Here is a 22,256-nt window from a genome sequence, read left to right as displayed (position 1 = left end):
TTTCGGGCACTTGCGGCGGTGCCTTAGCGAATAAGCATAAAAAAAAAGAGTGAAGGCTAAAGGGCAGGTGGCTATGAATGTGCCATTTTGACTCACCATCGACATCTTTATCGCAGTCATTTGCAGGTATCTCCTCAGCTGTGCACGTTTAAATGGCATGGAATGATGGCTGTACAAGCTTGTCATGCTGCTGTTTGCAAGTTCACTGCTACCGGGCCGTGTAAGGCCACTTGCACATTGCTTCCAGAATGGATGTATTTATCGCATTAAGGCACGTCCCCCGATGAGTCGTCTGCCGACGAAGTTACCAGACCAGCTGATCATTCTAGGCCGACGACGACTCCTCAAAAGACAGCATGTCGTTGTAGTGTAACTGATGGCCGACCAAAAACTCCAGCCAAACACATCGGCAGACCTGTCGTCGGGAGATCTGCAGCTGAGCTAAAATTTGCCTATGTCTTTGCTTCAAACGACTCAGGGTATATAACGAGGCCCCGCACAAGGTTTCCGCAGCGTTTGGATAGGCATCTCGCGCACCCCACAATAGTCTTCTCTTCGCTTCCCTTTTGTGTTTTCCACCCCCATTCTTTGGTGCCGTGGGGTATGGCGGAGGCTGCTTCTTGTAGCCAGAGAGGGACAATGGCAGAGCAGGGAGCATGGCTGATAATGAGGAGCAGGTGTGCAAGTTTAGTAGGTGTTGCCCTTTGTGCCGAGCTGTACAAGGCGCGGACCGAGTCTTCAAGAGACCATCGGCGAACTGTTTGTGTCGTTGAAGTGTAAATAAGACAACGACAAGACAAAAGACACCCCTAAAGACAGTCAGCAGACCAAAATGTGTCATGTCTCTCTATTGTAAACACGCCATTAAATGAGCAGGCTACTCGCAGCACCCGGGCACGCACTGGAGTGAAGTATTCCTGAAGAATGCACAAACATGTGCATGTATTGCACTGCAAACCGCCTAGCATGCAACGGCGATAGCCGAGTAAGTGACATGCTGCACACAGCTAACCAGGAATGATTGGTTTCACGTGGTGGTACAATGCTTCACTATAACGACTCGAGTTCGTTGCGAACATGGTTTAATTCACTTGTGAGCAAGCAGGTGCTTCATAACATTTGAAAAGACCTAACTTGTTAGCAGAGGGCGGGTTGTTAGCTCGTTTCAATAAAAATACTCCCAATAAATAAATGGTTTGACCACTAAGTGGACGTTTTTTATGGGCGAGTTTATATACAACGAACTACTGATATAGTGTAACTTCGTTACTACAGATGTGCTTACAACAGACATTTGGATTCTACACACTAATTTGTGGAATTGTCGATTGGGCGAGTTGGGGATTCATCACGGTTTGAAACACGAGTGCGATACGTAGACAGGTCTCTGTCTTTCCTGTCTCTGTCTACGTATAACGCTCGTATTTCAAACCATGACTAATTCATGGAATTATGTCGACCTCCCTATTTGTTCCATTGATTGAACTTCATTTAATATGGATTCTGGTACAACGGACATTCGAATATAATTGACTAAATGTGAGGCCAGTGAGGCTTACTGGCCTCAAATGTGAGGACAGTAAAGTGGTCAGGACTTTTTTACAGTGGACTTTTCTACCGCAGACATCTAAATTTCAATAATTTCTGACTTCAAACGTCGCTTGACATACTTTCAGGACGGATATAGCGCTCTGGATAACAACGTACCAATTTAAGAATGAAGACCGCCTATCTCCAGTCTGTTAATGATTTCATGCCTAGCTACGCCGTGAAAAAATCGGCGTGCAGTGTGCTTGATTTCGCTTGTTAGGGCGCTGACGCTGCACCGCTATTCCGAGCGGTTGGTGCATGGCAAGCATGGCCAGGGTGAGCTACCGATGTGCAAAATGCCTATTCGCTGTTCTAAGCAGCCAGCGGCTGATATGATTCGTTACTTTTGATGAAGCACATTATGGTTTCTTTGCTTTCTCATATCTGCTGCACAACGGTTTTGCCCGCAAAGTTTGAGGCGAATTTAGGCCTAGCAATGATTTCGGGCCAGAAGCACAGCTGCGATGTGCATGGCCGCGGTGGTTTGAAAGTATGATATGCTCGATCGAGTACAAAGATCTCTTCTGCAGTGGTCTTTGTCATGAGGTCAGAAGGGCTGATAAGCAGAACCTCCCCGCCAATGAGTCAATTAAGCTATGACAATCAATTCTAGATGCACGTGTGCAATGTTTGCAAGGAGTACAGCACGCGATCATAATCTGAAGACTGAAATGCCTCTTGCAGCTGCCTTAACAACCTGAGAACACAGAACGAGTGCGAAAATGTCACTCAGTAGCGCAATTTTAGACAGCTGCGACCTCGTGACACACAAGAAGCAGATCACGTCCTGAAGGCATATTCGGAACGAGCATCAGACTAGCGAGGTATACTGAAGCAACACGGCAGAAGCAGCTGATCGGAAGCATTGAAATGAATTCCAGACATCTGCCTTTTTAAACTCGGGATGCTCTCTACGAAATACCTTCACGACGAGCTCAGAATGGTGGTGGGCAGTTATGCCATCCCAAAGCACTAAATTTTTTGAAAAATGCCGCTTTTTTTGTGTGTGACTTCCAGGATGATTTTCACCTCCAGGGCAGGTGCAAAAAAACTTTTTTATAGCACTTTTGCGCAGTCTTTCACGAAATTATTTTGAAATCAGATAGAAAAAGGGCTACAGATACAGAAGATGTGATTTCCAAAAAATCAGTTTTTTATGCCCCATTGAGAATAAATTCGTATATGACTTGTGATTCTCGCCGATTATAACAGACCCATTCAGTGTCTTTATAGAAGTTTTCTGTAACAGTACTTGGATTTTACATACCCCTTTTACAACAGACCAAAATCCTTTTCACTATAAAGGTCTCTTGTAATTATGTTTACACTTTATAACAATGACTTATTGTAGCACTTCCGACTTTGTTATAAATGGGTTTGACTGTGCAACTTTAATGCGTACCTTTAGGCATGTCGTGAATTCACAACATATTACAAAAGTGAGCATCCCCAGTTGTGGTGGTCTAGTGGCTAAGGTACTCGGCTACTAACCCGCAGGTCGCGGGTTTGAATCCCGGCTGCGGCGGCTGCATTTTCGATGGAGGCGAAAATTCTGTAGGCCCGTGTGCTCAGATTTGTGTGCACGTTAAAAAACCCCAGGTGGTCGAAATTTTCGGAGCCCTACACTACGGCATCTCTCATCATATGGTGGTTTTGGGGCGTCAAACCTCGCATATCAATCAATAAATCAATCAGAAGCGAGCATCTTGCAACAGAACACTTACTTCAGAACTATACATGTTGTGTGCCACCTTTTTGGTGTGTACAAGTGGGGAAAAAAAAATAAAAGATCATATTGTAGAAAATTGGACTTGCTTTACTCAGGCGAGAAAAAACGAAGAAATGAGAGCTGTTGCACTTGTTTCGCGCTCTCCACCATCAACTTGCACAACTCTGGTTTCTAGCTTAAAACACATTACACGAAACTTTACTAGATGTTTCATGCTGAAAGCTATGTTCCCTGTGGGCACTTGGCAGCCAGCAGTAAAGTGGTACACATTTTGTGACTTGCTCGCTTGGAGTTTGTCTGTCAGTATGTCGCGAATTCGCGACACTCTGAAGTAAAAGATTGAAGCTCAGGCGCTCTCTTTCATATTGCGAGGACCAGTCAAACGGGAAATACAGAACTTATTACAGCGCATCTTGCAAGACTTCTTTTTAAGTATCGAAGAACTCTTCAGAAACATGGAAAGTTCCTGTTGCAGCTGCTGTTGTGTTACCAAATCAAATCGCGCCTAGTACATATTGAAGTTCATCCATTATTGTTGCATGTATACAAAGAAAAGGTTGCATACTGCATACAGAATCGGGAGGTCCCAAAGTACGAGACTGTCAGGAGGATCTCCTGTAATTAGTGGCTTACATGAAAGGGAACAGCAGCAAGAAGAGCAAACAAATTAAAAATGCAATCAAAACAGACTGATGTATACTAAAAAATAAAAAGATATATTTATCATAGCTATATTATACAAAACCTAAATATACCCATACAAAACATTGAGGTGATGATGAAAATAAATTTATTATATATGAACGAAAGGTTCATTTACCAATAAGTTTTTCATGTTTTGTTTAAAAGATTGCAGTGACCGCGATGATTTAGTACGAAGAGGTATGTGGGTCCAAAGGTGAATACTACAGAATCGAGCGGTAGATCTGCTATAGTTCGATCTTATTTTGGGTAAAAGAAAGTTATCGTTCTCTGAAAACCTGGTATTGTTGTTGTTGACAAGGACATGGTGAGAAATACTATGTAATGATATTTCGCAACGAATGAGACAGTATGTGATGAAAGAAAATCTGTGATAAAACAACTCTTGAATGAGCAGCTGTCAATAGATAGGTAGAGAATGGGAACACAATGGGCTACACATTAATTTTATCACCAGGTTTTGAAGTCGCTAAAGCAGTATAAATGTCTGTTAATATAAGCATCATAATGCGAGAAAAGAATATGAGGTTGAAAAAATGCAGGCATTTTAATGATAATGCGTATACCATATGAAACCTTTTTGATGAGTGAGTTGGCATGGATATTGTACTTAAGGTGTTTATCCAGAGTAATACCAAGAACTTTAACATTATCAGATGCCAATATATAATAATTGTGAAGGAATCAGCGTTTGTGGGCTGTGAAAAAGCACGAAAGTTGTTTAGTAGAAATAATTTTATGTTGGTTTTTCATACACCACGAGTGAACACTTTTAAGATCTGTAGAAAGTTAGTCTTGAAGTGTAGTGATTCATTTATGTGGTGAATAAATTGTCCTGTCATCAGCATAAAGCAAGCAGTTAGGAGAGGTTAGCATATTTAGTAAGCCAATATTGCATAGAAGAAACAACAAAGGGCCTAATAAAGAGGCTTGGATAATGCCACAGCTAATTAATTTAGTTGATTGATTATAGCCTGTGTAGGCATCTATTATGCGCTTCATCCTCATCTGAACAGCAGTCAGTCATCATCATATGTTCTGGCTGACAATCATCATCTGCTTGGCACGAGCGCTTCTTTGTCGAGTCCGTTGCGCTTGTTCGTTCCCGAGTTCACGGCCAATAAACCTCGCTACAACCGAGTCGTCATACGTGGTGGAGGTGGATTGACGTTCCCAGTACCTCTACTTACAACGCCTACTCGCTGGAGCTCCGTTCAGGCCGCCGCTTGGACCCTCAGTCCGCCAACATGTCTCGGAGTGAGTGGGTGGATGCCCTTTCGGCTCCCGTCTCTGCGCCGCAAGCCGTCACTGCGCCGCAAGCCCCTCCTCTTTACATCGTAAACCACCAGCGTGACCCTCCGATCTTCGCTGGTCTCCGCGGCAAAGATGTGGAGGACTGGCTCGATAACTATGAGCAGGTAAGCGCAACTAATCACTGGGACGACTCTAACAAGCTCCGCCGAGTATCGCTTTATCTCACGGGCGTTGCCAAGACATGGTTCTTGAACCATGAGATCGACCTCACCGACTGGCCTGCCTTCAAGCAGCAGCTTCGGCAAGTATTCGGCACGCCAGCCGTTCGATCCGCTCTAGCGAGGAGGGCCCTAGATACTCGCTAACAACATCCCGGCGAGTCATACACATCTTATATCGAGGATGTCCTTGCGCTTTGCCGGCGCGTCAATTCTTCGATGTCCGAGTCGGACAAACTGCGCCACATCCTGAAGGGCATCGGAAGCATTGCCTACAATGCCCTTGTTGCCCAGAATCCTTCTACTGTCACGGACGTCGTCTCTACGTGTCAGCGTCTCGACGAACTTGATTCTGTTCGCCTTCAGTCGGGCAATAGTGAGCACCGTACCGCAGACCGGGACCTACGTGACATGATACGGGAGATCATACGAGAAGAACTTCAATCAGTGGGCATCTCACAACCTTCTCCATCTGTCACACAGCCTTCAAGCATGGCCCTCCGTGACATCGTAAGGGAGGAACTAACATCATTCACCGGTCCAGCCTACGTCCAGCCACCTCCGTCTAGCCCTCCAACGTACGCGCAAGTTGCGGCCGCGCCTCCTCGCAACGTAAACTCTACTTCACCGCTGCCATCATTCGCGCCGGTTGCTGCTGCACCACCGGTCCACTTCCGGCCAATCCCACCCGACCCTCCGTCAGTCCACTTGGACGCTCGTGGACGCTTTGGTGGACACCGGTGCTACAGTTTCTGTGATTAGGTATGATTTGTGCAAACGCCTGAAGAAAGTAATGACACCTTATAATGGACCCAATCTAGTCGAAGCCCAGGGGAACGCTATCCGCCCTTTTGCTCTTTGTACTGCTCGTGTGTTTATTGATGACATTTTGCATTACATCGAGTTCACTGTGCTTACCCGGTGCTCTCACCAGCTAATTCTAGGGTGGGACTTCCTATCTTCTTCTTCAGCCGCTATATGTTGTGGTGAACGGATTCTGCACCTAACTAATACAGACTCCATGTTCGACGAAGGCGTCTACAAGCCTCTATGCCTGTTCGCTCGCGAAGATCTCGAACTACCGCCACATCAAGAACGAATTGTGACCCTGATCTCTAAGGACATCGACCACGGTGACGTCTTGGTGTCTCCTTCGTCGACTTGCGTCGCAAAAGACATAGCCCTTGCATCAGGTGTCGTACGCTTTCACCATGGCTCCGCGCTCGTCATTGCTACGAATGAAACGCCAGAGAAAGTTCTCCTGCCAGAGGGCACTGCAGTAGCCTGTGTTGTGGATGCTGAGCCTGTCAGCGTCACGCCACTTAACCCTGCCTCTACCAACGACCGTTCTATGAGTAAGCCTGCCTCATCCTCTCCCTTCACAGCTCTTATCAGTGATGACTTAACAGCTATGCAGGCGCAGCAGTTGCTTGCGTTATTAACGAAACACGCCGATTCTTTCGACACCTGCTCCTCAACGTTGGGCCGAACTACCACTGCAGCGCATCGCATGCAGACGGAGGGAACATCTATTGTACATCGCCGCCCGTACCGCGTGTCTCTCGCTGAGCGAAAAATCATCGAGGAAAACGTCGCTGACATGCTCCAACGAGAAATAATTCGTCCATCAACTAGCCCTTGGTCATCCCCTGTTGTTTTGGTACGAAAAAAAGATGGCTCCATGCGCTTTTGCGTTGATTACCGGGCACTTAACAACATCACACGCAAGGACGTATACCCCATGCCACGCATCGACGACGCCCTTGATTCACTGCAAGGCGCCGAATACTTTTCAAGCCTTGATTTGCGTTCGGGATATTGGCAAATTCCCATGCACGATGACGACAAAGAAAAAACGGCATTTGCAACCCCCGATGGCCTATACGAATTTAACGTGATGCCTTTCGGGCTCTGCAATGCACCCGCGACGTTTGAACGCATGATCGACACCGTCCTGCGTGGTCTGAAATGGAAGACGTGTCTCTGCTACCTTGATGACATTATCATCTTTTCGTCAACGTTTTCTCAGCACCTGAGCCGCTTGGATGACGTCCTAACATGCCTCGCCGGTGCGGGTCTGCAGCTCAACACTAAGAAGTGCCGTTTCGCCACCAAATCCATCAAGGTTCTTGGTCATGTCGTCAGCAAGGACGGTATTCGCCCTGACCCCGAAAAGATCGCTGCCGTCCTTCGATTTCCATGCCCCACAAGACTTAAGGATTTGCGAAGTTTTCTTGGCCTCGCATCATATTTTCGTCGCTTCATACAAAATTTTCTTCAATAGCTGCGCCACTTCACAAACTACTTGCATCTAATGCACCCTTTGTGTGGTCCGAGGAATGTCAGTCGGCGTTTCACCTATACTCCTGCATACCGACGCCAGCGGCTGCGGTATAGGTGCTGGGTGCTGTTCTCCTCCAACGCGATAACTCTGGACGGGAAAGGGTCATCGCATATGCTAGCCGAGTGCTAACTTCTACCGAAAAAAACTATACCATCACTGAGCAGGAGTGCCTCGCTGTGGTTTGGTCCATACAAAAGTTCCGTCCTTATCTGTACGGCCGTCAATTCACCATCGTAACGGACCACCACGCCTTATGCTGGCTTTCTACAATGAAGAACTTGTCCGGACGCTTGGGTCGTTGGATTTTACGCCTACAGGAGTATCAGTTTGAGATTATTTTTAAATCGGGCAAAAAACATCAAGACGCCGACGCTCTTTCTCGTTGCCCACTACCTACAGCGTCGTTCGACACTCCAGCTGCCACCTCCAACGACACCAGTGCGGACGTGACTCCCACTTCTGTTGCCGTGCTCGCCTCGCTGTACCAACCGCCAATCGACGATGAACAACCCTTCAGTTCTCACCAGCAGGCTGACCCGTATTGTCGGCGCATTATGGACCACCTTTCAGGAGCTACGCGTCCACCCAATGCACGCCTTCGTTGACAACTCGAGCACTTCAAGTTTCAGGACGGTGTGCTGTATCGTCACATATATCATCCTGACGGCACACGCTGGGTACTTGTTCTGCCACGCGCTCTTCAACATCATGTACTTAACGCCTTTCATGACGATTTGACTGCTGGACACCTAGGCTTTCACAAAACCTACGACCGCATTCGAAGCCGCTTTTATTGACCTGGGATTTCTACCAGCGTAGCAAAGTACGTGGGTTCCTGCTCTCCATGCCAACTGCGCAAACTTCCGACATCTCCCCCAGCTGGTCAGTTACAGCCAATGACGTGCCCTACAACACCTTTCGAGGTCGTCGGTGTCGATCTTTATGGACCCCTTCCTGTTACTGGTGCTGGAAATAGATGGATAGTAACCGCCGTAGACCATATGACACGCTACGCCGAGACAACTTCAGTAGCTACTGGTTCAGCATCGGAAGTTGCTGACTTCGTCCTTCAGGCCATTATACTACGTCATGGTGCACCTCGTGTACTTCTGAGTGACCGTGGAAAGGTGTTCTTATCACAGCTTTTAGGTGAAGTTCTTCGCGTTTCTGGTACCACACACAAGATGGCGTCTAGCTACCATCCTCAAACAAATGGTCTGACCGAGAGATTTCATCGAACCCTTGCCGACATGATCGCCGTATACATTCAACCGGATCACAGAAACTGGGATAAACTTCTACCGTTCCTCACTTTCGCCTACAACACCGCTGTTCAGCGCACAACAGGCTACTCACCGTTTTATCTCGTTTACGGACGTTCACCTACTTTCTTTATGGATGTTTCCTTCTTCACCAGCAATGGCCCTACATCACCATCTTCTTGCGAAGAATATATTTCTCGCCTTGCCCAGTGCCGCCAGCGCGCTCGTATGAACACGGAAGCTACGCGACAAGCAAGGAAGGCCGTCTACGACACCTCTCATCGTGTGGTATCATTCCGACCGGGTGACGAGGTGCTGCTATTGACACCAATTCGCACACCTGGTCTCTGCGACAAGTTCCAGCCTCGATTCATCGGCCCATATGTTGTTTTAGAGCAGACTTCACCTGTCAACTATCGTGTGACGCCTCTTGTCGTGCCAACTGACCGCCGTTACCGCAGCACCGAAATTGTACACGTTTCCCGCATGAAGCTTTTCACACGACGTTCCTCGTCACCTTGACTACCCGCCCGCAGCGGCCAGGCTGGTCGCTTCCACGGGGGGGGGGGGGGGGGGGGGAATCAGTGTAGGCATCTATTATGCGCTTCATCCTCATCTGAACAGCAGTCAGTCATCATCATATGTTCTGGCTGACAATCATCATCTGCTTGGCACGAGCGCTTCTTTGTCGAGGCCGTTGCGCTTGTTCGTTCCCGAGTTCACGGCCAATAAACCTCGCTACAACCGAGTCGTCATACCTGTTTTTTCAAATAACCATTCTTTAAACCAGACTGCCGTCGAGAGTGAAGATTAAATTTGTTTAGCTAGTTCATTAAACAAATGTACAGAAGCTTTTCAATGACTTTACTGAAAAAATGGCAAAATACAAATTGAGCGGTAGTTGTTAGTGCTATCACGACACCCGCTTTTTTATGCCTATGTCTTTTCCTCCTTGCATGCAGGGGAAAAGTGGGAACATGCTCATCCCCAGTGACTCCATCTGGGTCCCGCAATTTCGAAGAACAATTGCTTCCAAGAACTGTAGCAGCAACGCCTCGTTTATTTCATTCAATGTCAGTGCAAACACGTGCTCCTCAAAGGGAGCTGTTGCTTCACACTAGTTCAGGGGAAGGGTTGTGGTGCGATGTCACGTACAGTGTAGGGCTGCTTGTGTCACATGTGCATCCAAGTGCTTTTTCATGAAGATGTGATAGATTTATTTCCTTCTCCTGTATCATACTTCTGTTAGGTTTGTTCCTTTGTGCTCTTTCTCTGTGGCTCGCAGCAATGCTGCTGCAGCCTCAGAGCTTTCTTAAAGTAAGCGCATGCAGCAGTGTTGCAGTGACTCTTCCTCTTTCGTTGCCTGCTTAGCGTTGCGAACGGTGACGTGCTATCTCAAAACACCGTATTCATTACAGAGCCAGCGTTACCGCCAACATTGTGAACACAAGGAATGCAAGACAGTGCCCCTCGGATCTCTACACAGCTGAACAATAAAATTACTTCATATGATTTTCGCTCTGAGCCACCACAAAAAGGGTTTCTCTCACCCATGACCGCAAAGTGCATGCAAAGGCTAGGCGATGGGTAAGAGCAAGAAAGGGCTAGAGGAGAGGTGGTGAACGGCTGGATCGGGCGCATCTGGCAGCAGTAGCCATGGTCTCTTGTATACCACCATCCAAACTGCTGCAGGTGAACTTGAGTGGCATCTGAATGAAGTTTGTCTGTGCCAGAGCACAGCCTCAGTGAAAAAGCCCACTACGAAACAAGAAATAGCACCAGCATGGGAAACAGCGTATTTGCCTCCTGAAGAACCAGCGCTGCCACAAACCCATCTTTTTGAAGGCTACCCAGTCCTGGAATTACGACAATCTCAGCGGATCAAGAAACCAGTTGACCCAACCTTAAGGTTGGACGATTTTTGTAGTCTGATGTTGTTAGTGTGCAATCTTTGTATAGTGACGCTACCTCACTCCTTTCTAAATAGACGCTACCAGGCTCACCTTATGAATTCTTCAGTATCTTGAGGATCTGCATGCTGTCGTTATTGTGCGTTATGTCATTATTATATAACTCCCTGTAATGTTGGTAAAATAGCAGAGCCTTTCGTTGTGCTGTTGCATAGTGCATGGCCTTTCTATTGGTGGTTTGCTTTTCAAGTACCACTTCCTTGTGTGCTGAGGTGTGCAGGACATACCACTAGATGGGGCTGACTGGGCGCGGTGCCTGGTTGTGACCCCTGCATGGGGTGCCTGGGTGCGGCGTGCCTTTCGTGCAGCTGAGGAAACCCGCCGACGTGAGCTCAAAGATGAAGCTGAAGCTGAGGCCACCTCCTGGCTCTGGTGAGTACTGCAACTGCTTTTAATTACAAATTAAGTCCAATCAGTTGAATGCATTTTTTCATAGGTTATGGCACGCTTTTTTTGGATGATGTAATGATTTTTATATCGCAGGCTGATCTGGAAACACAAAGAGAGTATTTGGAAAGCACATTTCACAAAACAAGTCGGTTAAGTATAAAACAGAAACATAAACAGACTGCCAGTAACAGATAGAGTGACATCGCCGCCATAATAAATTGGGGACAGAATGCAGTGCATTTTTAAAGCTAGTCGACTGAAGCTCATTTCGAGCTCAACTATAGTCCATCTGTGCCAAATTGATTTTGAGTGAAATAGAAATGGCAACGTAGAAATGGCAACGTGTTCCTTTCATTATGCAAACTCCTATGAAAATAAGTAATTTTGCATTCTGAGGACATGACTTTCATAATATCTCGAGCAAACCCTCCACCCCCATTCCCCACGGTGAAAGATAATCCAATAAAATTTGGAGGGCTCTTGGTTGATCATGGAACGAAACTCAAGATGGTGAAGGAAGAGCTACTAAGAATAAAAAATATGCACTGGTGTTTCTAATGAAAGGCTTGATGGAGTATGCATGTATTCATCATTTCTATTATAGTGAATGAAACAATGAAGAAAAAGGGTTCAGGGGAGGGTGGGGGTTCCTTGTTCTCTCATTTGCGATTATTGCAAATCTCCCAAAAAAAAGAGGGGCAAACACATGGTTTATGGCATTTTGTATACTGAAACGTGTGTCCATGATTGGCGCTACTTTGGTGCGCAGAATGGTAGGTACAGAAATGCCGATACGTTTGATGTCTCCAAGTCATCCGTGTCTCTGAGGTTGAAAAGGGTTCTTGACTTTCTATTTATTTCTATTTAGCATCTGTGATGAAGTGATTGCTTGGCCCAGTGATCAAGAGGGGGGAATATCAAAGCAGTCTTTGCTGCTAGTAGCGACGGTAAAGGTCTGACAAACACTATTGGGTGTATGATGGTTGCCACATAGAGATTCCACACCAGGATGAATTACCAGCATCCTCTCATTACAGTGGAAAAAGATTTCCTTCAGTCAATATTCTAGGAATCTGTAATGCAAGCAGCTATTTCACGGACATTTTTGTTGGTTACCCTGGCAGCGTGCACGACACATGTGTGCTGAGAGCTTCTTCTACGTTACTGCACAATTTAAGTGCGCCTGTGATGATTTACTAGGGGACGCAGTGTACCCGCTCCTTTCATGGCTAATGCTCCCAGACAAGAACAACATGGCCACGTTTGAGTGCTAGAAGCGAAAGTTTAATAAGAGGCTCAGCCAGCCAGACGTAGCTATAGAACATGCCATTGGCATTTGAAAACAGCATTTTAAACAGTTATATCTTGTGAATGCAGACACCATTGATCAGTGTTGCCTCATTGTCACAGCGGCATGTGTGCTACACAATCTATGTAGCAGAGGTCGCGGCACACAGAGCAACTTCAAGGATTTACGAAGGGAAGACAATATTGAAAATGATAAAGATAAAGCTGTTGGAAAGATGTGTAAATGCTGATGCAAGAACATTGCCGAAATGCAGTGCTGAGACATCAGATTAAATGTTTTACATGCTTATTTTTTGTGTGAACTACTTTGCAAGAACATTGCTGACGCACAGTGCTGAGGCAAGTGGGACTGTCGAGGCCAGCCACTGGTGCAGTACTGAACCAGCAGACTGCACTAGCCATCGTTGGCTTGGGCTTGGAGCAGGCGCTCGAGCTGTGAAGAGCCGATGTCTGGCAAGGAGTGGACGACTTATTGAGCAAAGAGCTCGACCTCATTCACCTAGTTGGATAAAGTAGAATCCGGCGATAAATGCCAAAGCATATCCACAGTTGCTAACAGCTTCCTTGGTACATAGAGTACTTCGTACTGGAAGCGCATGAGCTTCAAGTGAAACCGCTGGATCAGTGATGGCAGTAGATCAACATCCATCGAAACCAGGAGTGCCACTAGCGATCGATGGTCCGCCTTCAGGAAGAAGTTAAGTCCGCCAAGTATTCTTTGAATTTTTACTCTGCCCAGCTGGCTGCCAAGGCTTCTTTTCCGGTTTGGCTATATGGCCGTTCCGTGGGTGTTAGAAAGCGTGATGCAAAAGCGACTGCTCGACGTTCACTAGACGGCATTTTTTTAAGTTGCATGGCTCAACGACTTCTTTCAATCAATCGCTTTTGCCGATCCGTATTGCTGATTTCCGATGGAGGCGGAAATGTTGTAGGCCCGTGTGCTCAGATTTGGGCGCACGTTAAAGAACCCCGGGTGGTCGAAATTTCCGGAGCCCTCCACTACGGCGTCTCTCATAATCATAATCATATGGTGGTTTTGGGACGTTAAACCCCACAAATCAATCAAATCAATCATCGATCCGTATTGCTGAGTGGGAAATATCACCATATAGTGTCACCAAGCGTAACGCTGTATATTGTGTTCTTAACTCTATATATATCAGTGTTTTTAAGCACTTGGTCACTGATTGCCTCACATTGTAATATTGATTGAGATTTTAGACTGTTTTTTGTTTTTGCATCACAGCAATGTTTCATTTCTCTGAGAAGTGTGTTTGAAATATGTGACCTGATAAGTTAGATCCCTAAATTTCTGTGTTACCCCCCCCCCCCCCCCCCCTTTGTCTTATACCCTAACTGGGGCCTGTAAGGAAAAAAAAGTACGGCCCCAAGACCGTAGGAGCTGACATCGGCCGAGATTGTGGTCTTTTATGTGGTGCTGTACCGAACTACACAGAGATCGGAGCTCAGTCGCTTCTTTAGTTCGAAGAAGGTAGACTGCTGTGCCAGGCCCAAAGTTCAGGCAGAGTTATTGAGCAACAATGCTCTGATTGGTGCAGTCACCTCTGAAACGTGTGGCATGAAGCGTCTGATGTGGTTCACAAGGCCTAGGAGACGATGAACCCCTACGACATCTTCTGGGGATTCGCGGCTTGAATCGGCGCAAACTTGTTTGGGTCAAAAGAAATGACTTTTGCCTTCACCATGGTGCCCAGGAACTTGACCTTAGAAGTGGCAAGCCAACATTTTGCATGGTTGAGCGTGGCTCCTGCCTTTGATAGCCGGTTCATGACCTGACAGAGATGGCGGTCATGCTCGGATCCGAAGACAGCGTGTCTTCTCGAAGACAAGCATGTCGTGAATCATGTTCACCACACTCACTTTGCCTTCCAGGATCTGAGACATCTGCCACTAGGAGCACTCCAGTGCAGACATGATCCCAAAGGGCAGCCAGAGAAAACATTAGCATCAAAACGTTGTCAATTCATGGGACACAGGGACAGCTTGACCTGATGGAAGCATGACGTAGCGTCAAACTTTGAGAAAACTGTTGCCTCTCCAAGCAATCCAAGGCAGTGTTTCACTGATGGGAGCTCGTGACGCTCTCAAAGAATAACTTTGTTGAGACGAGTCAACTCCATGCACAGTCGATAACCGCCCGAGACTTTGAGGACAACAACCAGTCCAGCACACCAGTCAGTGGGTGTGTCCACTCGACAAATCATGCCCTCCGCTTCCAGCTTATCTGGCTCAGTCTTGGCAACGTCACGGAGAGGGAGTGGAATGCACCAGGGCACGCTCAAGGAGAAAGACGTAGCATTGGTTTGTAGTCTGATACTGTAGGCTTCAGGGAGCGTCCCAAGTCCTTTGAAGAGATTGGTATTGAGGCACAAGTCACCCGAGGGCTGTGAAGTCCTCATGACTATGTCAACAAATGTGCAGACACCAAGGCCTTGAATTGTCGGGAAGCCTAGCAGCGGCACCGTCTTGGTTGCTAGGACATAAAGAAGCTGCTTGGTTGACTTGCTGTGCTATGACAGGGCAGCGACATAATTACCTATGACTAGTAGCATGTTGTTGCCAGGGCCTTTCAGCTCGCTCTTGGGGTTTTGAAACTTTGAGTGGACACTGGAAAATGTACTAGGTTCAACAGAAACTTCAGTGCCAGAGTCAACATTGAAATGGGTGCACATCAACGAGTATTTCGACAAAGTTTGCATTGGTGCACTCTCCCGCAACTGCATGCAACTCAGTGGAGCTAGTCGAAGGTGTCTGCGTGTGCTTCTTGCTTGCTCGCTTCTGTTTGTGGCACACGTTCTTGAAATGACCAGTCTTGTGGCTAAACTTGCAGGACGCTCGATGAACCGGACAGTTGGCGGGAGAGTATGAGGCTCGCCCGCAGAGTGGGCACAGTTGTTGCATTGTGTTATCAGCTGGCACTCGCTTTCCCTTGCGAGTGGCGTCGACGGCAAACGATGATGCCTCTGATGTGTCACGAGCTCTGTGCTTGTTATCTACGTCTTTGTGTTGTTGGATGAGTGTCGATGCTTCTTGCAACGTCATTTTCGGGTTCTGACAGCATTTGTCTTAGAGCTTGGGGTTGAGCAAGTCCATAAAAAACTGTCTCGGACAAGTTGCTTGTCGTGTTACGGGAAGTTGCAGGACTTGACCATTGTCCGGAGTACAGTAAAAATGTGTCGGCTGCTTGACCTGATTACTGCATATTGCAGTGAAAGTGTGCGGACTCATACACACCCCCACAACCTCAAATTTCCTATTCGCACAAGCCTAGTGACAGGGGATATCATAGAGTGCGTCATATTAGCTGACAATGAGGACTGCTGCTAAGAACGAGGTCAAGCAAGGCACCGTTTTGCACCTTTTTCTCGTGGGCTTTGGTGATGGGTGACAACTAAGTGTGCGTCATCTTAGCTGACAATGACATCCGCTGCATCAGTGCATTTTGCTACTTGTTATGTTAACATTTATTATGATTTGTAAATGCTGTTTGGAGAGCTGTAATTTATTATATAAGCCCTAAATATGATGTTTCTCATATCGAGTTATCGATATATAGAATGATTTCACGATCTCCTTCTAGTTTGATATATCAGAGATTGACTGTATTCGTGTTCGAGTGTACTTACTTTATAGGTGTTTCAATACTTTGTATAGTAAAACTTCAGTGCTAATTGAATCATATAGCAAGCACCATACAAAAAATATTCTAAAGCAGGAATATTTTTGCATGCCTTCTTTCAGCAGTGTTTGATTAATTCACATTGTGCAGGGCCCGGGACACTCTCACGGATGCAATCAAGGCGAACTGCACGTGAGTAAAGTCTTATACACATGTGCAATACTGTTACCTTTCATGGCATGCAAAAAAAAAGTCATGTACAAGAAAAGTGCGTGCATCCAGTGCGCATGTTTTCAGCAGCATTTGGCTCTCATAAGGTTTCTGGTATCAAGCCAGCTACAAGAGACATGGTTACAAGAAACTGGGTTAAAGCTGTGCAGAGATTTAACTTTCACTTTCACTTTTATTCCTTAAAGACCCCACCAGGGGGTATTACATAAGGAGTGGGTTGCAATGTGTGCAACAGGTTGAACACTTTATTATATGGTATAATGTGATGTGATCACTTCAATGAAGGCAGTGGGGCTTGAGTTAGCGATTTCTTGTGTAAGGTCGTTCCAGTACTTGGCTGCTCGAGGAAAGAAAGAAGATGCAAAGGTGACTGTGCGAGCTTGAGGACGGGCAACGTTTAAGGGGTGACCAATACGATAGGATATGCGTGATGGTGGCAAAATATACGGTTTTTGATTTAGCACACTGTGGTAGAATTTATGAAATAATAATAAACTAACAATGTGGCGTCGATTAGAAAGTGTTTGTAAACCGGATTCCAATTTCAAGGATGTTAAGCTGATATCGTATGAAAAGGCGGAATGAATGAAACGTAATGGCACGATTCTGAAAAGTCTCAAAGGTGTTTGTGAGGAATATCTGGCGAGGATTCCAAATGGCTGATGCGTATTCTAGTTTGGGCCGTATTAGTGTTTTATAAGCTAGTAACTTGACATACTGTAGAGCGCTTTGTAAATGACGTCGTAAAAACTCAAATGTTTTCTTAGATGATGCAATAACGTTGTTCAGATTAGTATACTAGTTTCCTGATAATAGATCAAATCTCGTATTGTGGATGTGGCACTGCACGCCCTGCCCCAGAAAAACGAGCACCAATATTCTAAAGAAGAGTTTTCTAAACTGGATCGAAAAATTGATGGTAGGCTACCCAAATACGTAAATAACTCATCAGTGCTCGTTGCTAAGCTAGTTCTGTACACATGTTATGTCATTTTTTACATATGCTTCAAAATCTCACACCGGTGTGTCATATGCAGCTGTTGGACCATCTTTTTTAGATTCTGGTGTTCTGCACTCCCAAATCAGCATCTTCACCACAGAAGTTCATTTGATATCTGTGACCTTTAAACATGTAAAGGAATCACAACAGCAGCACGTGGTTATATACACAGATACTCTTCGCATCATAAAAGGTTTGAAAACGCTGAAAAACATAAAAGCCCAGCCCTTGATGTCCTCTCTTTAATGCATGATCTAAGCTCTCAAATAACATATTGTAGTGTGCTGAGTGCCAGGGCACCGTTAGATCAGTGGAAACATTTTGGCGAATCAACTAGCTGCCTCCATCCATGACAATGTCTCCACCAATACATCTGGGTATATATACATTTAGCTATAGCTGTCCCTGCACTTGACCGAGCTGGAACCTTTACTTCATTGAGAGCTAGATCAGGGCGTGCCGGCAGCACGTATGGGATAGGCAAATTCAGAAAATAAACTACATGTTGTCAAGTCAGAGCTTGAAAATTGGCCAACACTATCAAGGTCATGCTACACACTTTTACCAATTACCAATAGGATATACACACAGCACGTATGAATATTTGCAGTCTGGTAGACCCTCTATGTGAAACATGGAGAACCACTTACGGTTTTCCACATGGTCATCCAGCGCAAGGAGTTAGAGGCCCCAAGAAAAAAGCACTTTTTATTACCGTTCTGACAGCAGCTTCCACTACATCCTGTCATGTTCATCTGTAGAGATGTGCTTTTTAAACTTCAATCACTATTCACATTTTTGAAAGATGCGCATAGTTTGCAGTCCATATACCAAGGTGATCTGTAGCCGGTACAGAGGTCGCGTCTGTGGTGGCCACATTCAAGACAGCACATGCCTCGCGGCTTTCTGGCTTAAGGGCATGCATTGACAAGGCATTCGTGCTAATACCATATCTCCCTGCTCTAGTTTTGATACCACGAACACTGTTATTTATTCCCACTAGGCGGATTTCTCGTCACCCCCATTATTTCTCATCACCCTTATATATATATATATATTTTGCAGACCGCGAAAAAACTGTATCACGAGCAGTTGATTGTGTCCATTTTTTCGCTGTTCCACGCTGCGAATCCGGGACCCCGCTGTAGTTTCGAAATGCTCATCGGCATTGCCACCGCATGCTATCGGGCGGTTGTGCGAGAGTCAGAAACTTTTCTCTACTTTGGCAAAAAAAAGAAATGGCATTGCCGTGGGCATTTTAGGCAATATTTCCCGGTGGCACCGAGTTTCTTCCTTTGTTGGTGGCGATGGGGCATGTCAGGAAATGCAAGTTTGTGGCTGATGGTTAATGTGTAGTACGTTTATGCGTAGTTATGCTGAAGTTCTCGGCAGGTACGTATTGACGGGTTTTTACGTACCCTGTTTGGAAACAGCTTCTAACTGCACTTCACTTATTTTCGGTAGTTGATTGTGCTATCTTCTGCAAGCTGTCTCCGCACCGTTCGCGCACGCTGTAATAGCATTTCATGGCTATCTTTTCTTGCAATCGTTTAACTGCAACATTAGTATGTGCTGTAATCTCGAGGGGCGCCAAGAAGCGTGCATTACGACACTTTGGCAACTTTGCAGCAACCTCTCACGACCCCCATGACAACGCCGTTGACATTGTAGCAAGTAACTAACATTGCAGCAAGCTGCCACCGAAGCATCAAAACAAACCGTCGATGACAATATTAACAACGAAATATGGCTGCCACCTCGCTTTCCACATGAGAAGTTACTATAGAAAAGGTAGCCTAAATCTTGTGTTGCTTGAAGTACGCACGGATAACAAGCGCGAAGAGCGAATTGCATCTGGACGAGGATCGGGAGTGCTAACATGTTGTGGAAATAGTTACGATCTTTCCTGGGCGACAAGCGCGATTTCTTGCTGGCATGCCAGCAATGCAGCAGCACACTTAGCACGTTGGAACTTAGCCCGAATTCGCACTGTGGAACCTTACTTAAACTGGAACTTTGCCCAGAATTGAACCTCAACCCAAACTGATATTTTTGAGTCTGCCGGAACTTAAATTTTTATCAATCTCAGTTTCAGTTGGACACTGTGATTGCAAGTAGTTCTGTCACACTGCTAAGTATGACACAGCTGTGGCACTTGTTGGATTGAGGAATGCATGGTGCATATCTTGCAGAGGCCGTGCTTCGCAGCAGGGAAATGCCCTGCTGGCTCTTTGTGCCTTGCTGGAGGCCACCACTGAGCATCTACAGTGCTTGGACATGGGGGCACGACGGCAGGCTGCACGCAACCACACTGCATGGGCGCATGCTTTGCTCAACTTGGTGTTGCAGTGTTGTGGCCTGTCTCGAGAGGAGCCACCAGACCAAATGCACTACTTCCAATGGCTGCTCAAGGTGGCATTCTTGTTTCTTTAAGCTGTGATGGATTTAAAATGAAATTAGTGCTGGACTTAATTTACCCTTTACCTAAAGATCATCGTGTGGGTTTGCTGGGCTTTCATTTGAAAGCCTGTGTAAACTGGGCGTTTTGTTAAAGAGGCCCTGTAACAATTTTTCAAATAACCATCGAATGACATCATCAAAAAAGAACATTGCCTCATGAATCGACCGCCGCAAAAATTTAGCATCTGTCATGTACAAGCGTAGCTACAAAAACTTGTCGCATGCTGTAAATGCTTCATATCTTTCCTCGTTTTAACGAACGTGCTGAAAGCTAAGCATGAAGAGGTGGCATGGGAGAAAGGCATTAACCGCAGGTTATTGCTTTCAACCTTGGCCACATTTTTCAATGGCGAGGATCCTTAGGGTCAACCCATGTTTGCCGTTGTCTCTCGATGATGATAGTGCTGATGATTATGAAAAACAAGCACGTTCCAGACTACACATTTCCTTTCTGCCATCATGGCATAGCACATGCAAGGTAACCACTGTCCCACTCTAAATAACAACGATGATGTTGAAACACCTACTATGCCACTGTAATTGTGAAAACTGACAGACATTTATGTCAAAGAAAGTGTGGGGGATGTTGTTAGAACTAATTGGAATGTAATTGTGAAGAAAGAAAAGTGGACGAAAAGGCAACTTGTCGTGGGCAGGTACCGAACTTGTGAGCTAGGAATAACGCGTCTGGTGCTCTACCCCTACTGTGGTGATCTAGCGGCGCCGATTGCGCCATTTTGCTATAATTCCATATCATTGCGCCTTGCTGCACACATTTGAGTACAGCTTACGCCTACTGTGCCAAAGTTCACTAGTCCGCCTTTTTACACAGCATCGTACAAAAATTGACAGATCAAAACTGACGGATCGTGGTGGCTAGCCAGTGCACATGGAAATTGAGCCGCGAAGTTAGCAACAAATAAAGAACAAGTGCTCTCACCCCTCATTAACGTCGTAAGAAGAGCCGGCGTTGTCGTCAGTCGACAAAAAAAAAAGTCAGTTTCATCGTAAGCATGAAGCAATGAATGTGATAGCACCAAATTGCAATGTTATGCGAAGTGAGGCTGGCAGCTCACTTTTCAGTAACTGATCTCACTAAGATCTACAATATGCTGGTTTAAAAGAGAGTGCGGCCACTGCAGGAATACTCTTTGCACATTCTCTTTGCATTGACGGCTGCTCAGATAGCTAAATAAAGTGCACCAATGACTGTGCTCAAATCAAAGGTCGCAATTGCTGCAAGAGGGACCCCTTTTTTCCCCTCACTTCTTTTTGCACTAGTTAAAGACGGGTGGGGCGTCTTCTCTCTGTTGAGCATTTGATGGCAGGTCTAAAAGATTGGGTAGATCTTATCTTATGCGCCTTTGAAGCAAAGGAGATGGGGCGACATGATGGTAGTGACAGAAGCCTGTTGAAACTGTCCATAAATTTGCAACTGTTGTCACACTTAAGGGGGGACGTGCCTTTGAGAATGAACTTTCTTGTTTCTGGTCGGATGACGATGAAAATCGGCACAGACACTAAGAATGGCCTCACCGTGCATCCATAAAAATTTCGAGGCGATAGCACAAACACTTAATGAGAGACAAATTATTTTTCAATTGAACCTCGTGGAGGGGCTGGAGGATTTATAAAATGACAAAAATGGTTGGTAATTGCTGTATCCACAGCCAAACGTATGTTGAAGGGGGCTGCGTTCTCAAAATAACTTATTTGCAACACTAAAACTTGTAGTTTACGTTTTCTCCAGCGACACTGCAATGAGCACACTTGCACTACAAACAAGAAACTCTATAAAAAATTCTTTAAGGAGTACAATGAAAAACTAAGATTGCAGCCCCCTGAAGCACAAATCAAGGAGCATTACAAAATAAACGGAATCAAAATCCGTACAGTGGTTGCCCAGATATCTGCTCGACGAGCTGAGTATAATGCCAAAAAAACAGTATTGAGAAAACTGCGTTTAAAGTTTCAACTTCTTTTTACGTCTCTAAAACGCCTAAAGATTGTGATCTTAGGTTTGTCTTGTGATATTTGACTTTTCAGGTATCTGGTCTCTGACCAGTGTGCCTTGGTTGCCCCCTTTTTTCCCCCCCATAATTTCTTTTTCATGTTTTACAAAGAACAAGTATGGATTTCAAACCAAGTTCTTTGTATG

At 45.7% G+C, this 22,256-nt stretch overlaps 1 protein-coding gene across 4 annotated transcripts in view; it reads left to right on the top strand.

The window, feature by feature from the left end:
• The window catches only part of LOC119168526 (focadhesin), a 677,649-nt gene that overhangs the window by 349,334 nt on the left and 306,059 nt on the right, over positions 1–22,256 (top strand). For all 4 annotated transcript variants that reach the window (XM_075890929.1, XM_037419929.2, XM_075890931.1 and 1 more), the window contains 3 exons: positions 11,290–11,441; positions 16,558–16,599; positions 19,831–20,050. In XM_075890929.1, the coding sequence (XP_075747044.1) occupies positions 11,290–11,441; positions 16,558–16,599; positions 19,831–20,050 (414 nt within the window). The remainder of the gene's footprint in view (positions 1–11,289; positions 11,442–16,557; positions 16,600–19,830; positions 20,051–22,256) is intronic.

This window comes from Rhipicephalus microplus, chromosome 3, assembly GCF_043290135.1.
Source record: "Rhipicephalus microplus isolate Deutch F79 chromosome 3, USDA_Rmic, whole genome shotgun sequence".
NCBI lineage: Eukaryota > Metazoa > Arthropoda > Arachnida > Ixodida > Ixodidae > Rhipicephalus > Rhipicephalus microplus.
Note: the sequence above shows the minus strand (reverse complement) of the source record. Positions and strands in the feature narration are given on the sequence as shown.